Source organism: Hippocampus bargibanti, linkage group LG11 (assembly GCF_051943395.1).
Source record: "Hippocampus bargibanti isolate YZ-2025 linkage group LG11, ASM5194339v1, whole genome shotgun sequence".
Lineage (NCBI taxonomy): Eukaryota > Metazoa > Chordata > Actinopteri > Syngnathiformes > Syngnathidae > Hippocampus > Hippocampus bargibanti.
In genome coordinates, this window is record NC_142744.1 from 13,402,019 (window position 1) to 13,409,811 (window position 7,793).

At 45.3% G+C, this 7,793-nt stretch overlaps 1 protein-coding gene across 1 annotated transcript in view; it reads right to left on the reverse strand.

Annotated features, from left to right (window-relative positions):
• The window catches only part of LOC148891673 (zinc finger E-box-binding homeobox 1-like), a 34,417-nt gene extending 26,779 nt beyond the window's left edge, over positions 1–7,638 (reverse strand). The window contains 1 exon segment of the mRNA XM_089008030.1: positions 7,254–7,638. Coding sequence (XP_088864156.1) covers positions 7,254–7,311 — 58 coding nt within the window. The 5' untranslated portion in view covers positions 7,312–7,638.
• Positions 7,639–7,793: the final 155 nt, after the last annotated feature.

The following is a 7,793-nucleotide window of genomic DNA, read 5'->3' on the forward strand; positions in this document are numbered from 1 at the left end:
CTAGAATCCAAAAAGTCCTTTGATGTGCTGAATGTTGATATCGGATTCTTTATACTGTAATGTCATGAGAGGCTAGCTCTCAGCGGGGCAGGGCAAGGAGCGCAATGGGCGACAGGTTTGAATGCAAACAAAGGTTTGAAATAAAGGGTTTCAGGGGGAATTCACAAGCAACAAAGGCAAGAATAGCGTCCCTTCCAATTCTTAAATCATAATAAAGTCTCTTTTGAGGTGAAACTGAAGGCGGAGTTCTTTTCCATGTGTTTCTAGACCTCACCCCTCTTGATGTCCTTCCTAGGTAGCCTAGCCACCATTAGCAATGTTCCAAATCCGGTGTTCCGTGCTATGGTCCCAACTGGCGACGAATTCCATGCAGCAATCAGTTTCTCAGTGTTTCTCCACAGAGGACAACAATGGAGCTTGTCTCCCCCGGCCGCACACTCGGAGGCTCTATGGCCATAAAAGCCATGCATGCCAATCAAGCCATGATCAGCCACAGGTGTGGGGTTTGGATTGCTGCCTTCCACCAGATGGGGCCAATACTCTCTCTGGTGTATTTCCCCTGCAGGCCCCAGCCTCTCGTGACATCACAATACATTTAAGGGACAACCGACACCATTTTTTGTATCCTAACTGACATCAGAAATACGTTTTATAGCATCTAAAATACCCAAAACATGCAGGCTGATATTTTAGTCAAATGCAAAACACCAATAAATATGACGTAAAGTGTCCCAAAACTACTTCAAAATGACCTCGGGATGGCGAGTTTCAGAAGGTCCCGCCCCCTTGTTTGTGACGTCACGCCAAGATGTCGAGAATCAAAACAATGGCGTCAGATTCGGAGAAGATGCTTTCTTCTTACTCATCCAGTTATGAATAGGATTCCAATAGTTCTGAAGAGGAAAGCATAAATGTTTGCAATCGCTTAAAGAAGTCCTTCCGTGTCATTTTGAGGCGTCTGGATGCAATGTAGCGTCCCAGAAAATACACAAGATGGAGCCCAGGCTCCTTTGGAAATGGGCTGATTTGTCTGCTGGGAATTTGTGTCATCTAGTATCAAATAGTAGTCTTGTTGCAACACACAACGATTCACCATCGCGTTATTTATGTGTTTTCCTTCTAATTTTGCCATCAACAGGGATCAACATGAAGTTTTCAGACCAAACAAAGTACCCAAAATGCATTGTGTGTCGCTTTCTCGGTCAGTGACGATACCTACCGTGATGTCACGGTAGGTATCGTCACCAACTCAAAAACAAGACTTCCTGAATATTCAGTGCAAGTCTCAAAACGTAAAATATAGCTATATAAGGTGGAATTTTTGTAAAATACGCTCAGTAGAAGTCATTTGAAGTGATTTTACAAATTATGGACACAACTTGTACGGGGGCGTCGGTTGTCCTTTAAAGCTATCCATAACCTTGCCCCCTCCCCCCCATACCTATCTAACCTTCTTCAAATTTCTATTCCCTCTCGTTCCCTCAGATCTTCTTCCTTCATCCACCCCCCCCCCCCCCATCTCAGCATGATGGGGGGGACATAGCTTTCAGCTGATCTGCCCCCAAACTCTGGAACTCGCTTCCTCCCAACATTTGTAACATCGATTCTCTTCCCACCTTCAAATCCCATCTCAAAAGCCACCTATTTAAAATCGCATTTTCTGTGTAGCTCTCTCGCTTGTTTCTATTTATAATCGTATTTTATTTATTGTATTCTATTTGTGATTGTATTTTAATTATTATCGTACCTATGCTTGTCTGTGACCGTAAAGTGTCCTTGAGAGCTTTGAAAGGCGCTTAAAATGAAATGTATTATTATTATATTTATTATCAAGAAGAATAATGGGCATGAGAGGGTTATTTTGCTATTTTCCTGAACTACAATCAATGTTCCATATTATTAGGTATGTAATAATATATAATCAAACGACTTGAGTTCCATCCCTCATTTTAACAGTGGGGGACCGTGTTGGCCTGTAACGCCTTCTCTGCTGGCCTAAAAATATTAGAATCACGGACTGATATTAATAATATTTTGTCCATGATTTTTTTATTAAATAATTCCAAATAGTCTTTCAGCTTCCTTTCGTTACTTTTCCACTGTTGCGCTGCTTCCAGATGTGTGTTTTTGTATTTCAGCATTTAACCAATCACATTTTAGCCACCAGGGTTTGTTACCAGGGTCAGAAAGCTACCTGGACCCCTTCACAATCAGTTCTGCGGGCCCTGTTGCATCAAACGTGTTGATCAAACTGTTGCTCTAATCAATCAGATTTCGAGTTGGTAACCCAAAAGAGGTACCCACGCCTTCTTGAAGGTGCTGGTCAACGTCAGAGTTTGCGAAAATTGCTCTGATCACGAGCCGCATACTGGCCAGAGCTAGCACACTTTATCGGTAGCAAGCTGCATAAGCATATATATAGTGTTGATTTAATAACAGTTTTGTCAACAAATAATGGCTGAAGGAGGAGAAGAAATTGGAGCAAGGCAAGACGTCTTGGCGTGACGTCACAAACAAGGGGGCGGCACCTTCTGAAACTGGCCATTTCCGGCTTCAATTTGAAGTAGTTTTTGGACACTTTAAGTCATTTTTATTGGTGTTTTTCATTTGACTAAAAATATCAGCCTTTGTGTTTTGGGTATTTTAGATGCTATAAAATGTTTTTCTGATGTCAGTTAGGAAACAAAAAAATGGTGTCGGTTGTCCTTTAAGTATTCCTTGAGATTTTAAATTCACTAGGCTTAAGTTTATTGATTTATGTATTTATTTTTTGGGGTTCGCAAGTCCGCATCTAAGTGCTAAGGTGCCAGTTTGATTCTGGCGCCTGCCTTTCTGTGTGGAGTTTCAATGTTCCCCCCATGCCTGTGTGGGTTTTCTCTCGGTGTTATGGTTTCCCCCCACATTCCCAAACCATGCACAGCAGGTAAATTGATTGTCCCTTGGTATGCTGGTGAATGGTTATTGGTTATCTAAGAGTGCCCTGCGATTGGCTGGTAACCGGTTCAGGGTGTCCCCCGCCTACTACCCGAAGACAGCCGTGATAGGCTCCAGTATGCCTGTGACCCTCGTGAGGATAAAGGGATTATAAAATGAATGGATGGAATATTTTGGTACCCATGAGATTTACGGACATGCAAAATTCACATAGGAAGCCTTGAAGCCGGAACCGAACACTGGACTTCTGTACTGACCTGCTAATAAGTCGTCTGCCATGTCGCCGTTAAGACGACTGTAAATCAACAAATATGATCATGCTGTAGTGCCTCAAAATATGATCAAATCTGTGCTCAAAGTTAAACCGCCCCTCGGTTTAGGCATTTCTTAAAGATAAGGTAAAATGCAGAATAATACAATCTTGTCCCTATTTATTTCTCTGCATATGTCGTCTTAAAACTCACATTATTGGCAGTTGTGATGGACAGTGGTTGTTAATGTCCCGGATGTCTCAAATCAAGTATCAAAGGGTTATTTTGATTAAATCAGCACTTCTCTCAGTCTGTCCATTCCCACCTTGGGTACCAAAATGTTGTGGGGTTTTTTCTGTCTTTTTTATCTCAGCTTCCCCTTTTTTGTATCTCAGGCCCGCCAACTGGGTATCAAAAGGTAAATACAGTATTGGTATGTTTAAAAGGAAAAATAACAAGTATTTAGTTTTGTTCAAGGCATCACAAAGCGTACTGATGACATCGCAGCATTTTAGCGTGTGATGATGTAATCTGATTACTTAAGCGTTCACATTGTACCGATTTGCACATGTGCTCCGAATGGCTAACACAACGCGTTTGGAGTGGAGAGGTGGGGGGAGCTCCACGGGAGTGAACTCTGACCTCTTAAAAGGAGCAGAGGGGGTGCTCAGGCCGGCAAGCAAACACTTGATTGTCCAGATGCTACAGCCATTGGGTTATTTCTATTTTATTTGGCTAATATTTCAAATAGTTGTCTCATCATTCTCGGTTTCTTTTTTAGCTAAATCACGTCAAATGTATACAACCCTTAACCGCAAAAAGTCAAAGACTTCACAGGCCCAAAGTTGACAAATGTAAATGTCATTATAGTGCTCACTTTACATTGCGATATGACGTGTTAATACAATTCAAATTCAACAGTATACACAGGCATATCGTTATGTAACAACAAGGCAGAAGCCGAAGATGTGCTGACACCTTTTGCAACTCTGGCTCATTATGTGACACCTTAATGCATGTCGATACAAAAACAGTGTTGTTATGCAAAGCCGGTAAGGAAAGAGGCAGTTTCCCCACTTTAACACACACGCACACACTCGTCGGCTCAATTAGTTACAAAGCAGTAGCAATAGCATTAGCAGCACCAGCAGGAGCAACAGCATCCGGGCTGCACCTCCCCCCTCTATGCACCATAAAAGGCAAAAAAAGGGAGGAGGACTTGATGCTAACTTGCTAAAGACGTCCTGTTGTGCATTGTCATTCCATTTGTTACACACAGGCGCATAAAGAGAAAGCAACGTGGCAGCATCACATGGCAGCAACCAACAGACAAAAACAGCCTGGGGACCTTTGAACCGCCCAACCCCCTCCCATCTCAAAACACACACACACACACACACACACACACACACACACACACCCAGATGTGCTCATTCGTGTAAACACAGTATCACACAATATGTGAACTGAGATCAAGATGCATAAGACATTGAAACATGAACCACTATCTCGATGATGTACAGAGCAGAAGGACACTGCTGATAGGCTGTAAGAGAAGTCATGTGACTCCAAAGCAGGAAGTTAAATCACAACACACAGGAGGGACACGAAGGGTCACCGTTCAGCTGAAACCTAACACAGCTGACTGGGCGACAGGCAGGGTATACCCTGGACTGGTCTCCAAACAAATCTAGAAAACAAATGCACAAACAACAGACTGGTCACCAGTCAATGTCAGTACCCATATAAAAATCAAGCTATTGGGCCACCATCGACATTTTCTTTCAATGTTGCATTCAATTTTCTTCAGCTTCGGTACACGAAACTCAATAATGGTGATCGGTTTCAGCCCATACAAATCCAATCTGCAACCCAATCTGCTGATAATACGCAGCTACTGGGCAAAAAAAGTCCTTTCTAGATTAACGTTCCAATTTTTTTCCCTCAGAGTTAACCTTGTGTTATCCTGTATTTTCAAAAACAATGTATGCACTGATGTTAATGATTTTAAAACATACATTTTTTAGACTGACTTTTCTCAGTAATTTTACTGTTTTAGCCCAAAAACATTTATCCATATTCTTTCATTCATTTTTGTAACACAAGTTGCATTTCAACTGTGACACAATATTTGTAATCGTTTTTACAATGGGAAATAATGTCTAATTTTCTCCCACAAGTGTGACATGTTTATGCCTTTCACTGCTACTTTTAATTAATAAAACAAACAAGTAAGTCGCGATAGTTAACACACAAATAGTCAATTGACAGTCATGGGGACGTGAACGTCATCCTTGTCTATGGCGTCATGTGATTTACGTATTTTCCATAATGATCTACAAATCATGTCACCATCATCATCCTCATCATCACAATCAAATGGCTTCGCCTGGCGCTTAAAGATAAAGGGGGGAGGAGGAGGCAACACCTGCGACCATGACAGCACCTAGAGCACATACCCGCCGAGCCTACAGTCCACCCGTATGCCCCACCGCGTCTTCCCAGGAACATGAACGCACCACATGCGTCACAAACAACCTCCCAAATAGGCACATTGGTGGAGTTTTGGCAACACCTGTGCGGAACGACCCAGCCAGGCGAGCTGGGAAGAGGAACGAGGGAGAGGGCTCCCGACCCCACCCCAACCTGCCTCCCCCCACTGCAGAGACGGCCGCCATTGAGCCGATAAAAGTGCGAATGAACCGCACAGCACAATGGACGCCGAAGCACAACGCTTGGAGTAATATTTTTGTTTTTTTTGCACAAACTCAACGCGCAACATGAAAAAGGAGTCGAGGAAATGAAATCACGCACAATTGGGTCACGATAACAGAACAAAAATAAGACGGGAGGGGGGGGGGAAGCATCGCTACCCGCGCAGGTTGTCATTTGCAGCCCCTTGTGCGTGTGTGTCGAGGTCCTCGCGACACGCACGCCACGATATCCGCTTCCGGTCGAGCTTCGGCAGGTATTCTTTTAATTCTTCTGATTTCTAAGCCATCGCCGAACCGCCTTCAGGTAAACATGAGCAGGAGGAGGATGAGGAGGATGGTGATGATGACTCCTGGACGGACGCACCGTCCTGACGTCATCACGACAGGAGAGAGGGGGAGAAAGGTGTTCTCCACCCCCTCCCATCCGCGCGCGAATAACGGTCCCTATCATTTGCAGGCTAATGTCATCACGGCGCGGAAAGTATCACGCGGTGTGATTTTGGACTCAAAACCGACGCCGAATTTACAGGTCCATAAAGTAGTTGCCACACTATGCCATGTGGTCCACTTTGTGTGGCGTGGCCAAGCACTTCCACGTCGGTTTGCGTAGAATTAGCGAATTAGTTAAGCGAGTCCGGTGTGAGGGTGACGCCGAAGATGAAAGTATCCCCACTCTTCTTTTTGTATAATCACTTCCACGCTTAACTTCAACAAGGCAACATTTGGTGCAGCAGCAGGGAGGAGGAGCAGGAGGAAGGCGAGGATGAGGAAGAAGAGGGGGAGGACGGGGTGGGTTGGGGGGCCGGAAAGTGGCTACGAAATAATAAACATCCACATCTCTCTGCCATCATCACAAACCTCGTGCGAAAACATCGCACTATAGCTATGACCACTGGAGCCAGTGTCCGAGGCGATACGAACCGAGTTGTAGCTACCCTGACGCTGGGTCGGCGGCCCTTCCGAGCCCCGCTGGGACTCTCGCTCGATCCTGGCCCAAGGTTTTATCCGCTTGCCGTTAACAATGTGCGCGCGAGCAGGGGCCACGTTGTTGTGGAGAAAAAAAGTAAACTACAAAAGTGCGTAAAGTGGCTGAAATAAATCAGAGAAGTCTCAAAACAAAGCGCGCCGCTGACTTCTTGTGACAGTTAACGGTTCGGAGAGAGTACCGCTAGGCGGAGGGAGAGACGCCATCCAGGTATAACGGTACATCCCCCCCCCCTAAAAAAACACCGCCCCCCCTTTAAAGTCCACCAAAGTCGACTGTAACAAGTCCAGGTGGGGGGTAGTGGGGTCCGGTCCTGGGCCCGGTCCCCATAGAGGCGGTGGCCCGGCCCAGGTGGAGTTCAACACTCACCGCTGTTCCGTTTGGGGTTGGCCTGTTTTCTGCGCTTACACCTGGGGCCATCCGCCATGATCGCCTCGCTGCGTGTCTGGAGCACACAGTCACTCGCGAGACACCCCCCGCACCTCCACCTCGTTGCCCCCCTTCTTCACCCACACATGTCTGCTTTACGACGTCACATCTCCCCTCCTCCTTTCCGAACACCTGGTTTGCGACGCTACCTCCTGCTTTACGACGTCACCTCACCCTCCCTTTTCCTCTGGGGCTCGAACACCTGGTTTGCGACGCTGCTTTCGTTTTACGGCTAATACCCTCTTTTCGTTACCACGGATCCCTTACAATCCTCTTTCATCCACTGTGGCCAACACCGGTTTTAAGATATAGTGTAATACTATACGACAACACATTCACGTTAGTTACCATGATACTAATGCAATTTCTCCGCTTTGCTTGTAACCAACACTTTTGCGTCGCTGACCGGTGATTTACGGCAAACACCTCATTCGATCCCACCACCCGTTTGCGTCGCCTAATCTAGCTTTACGACGTCAT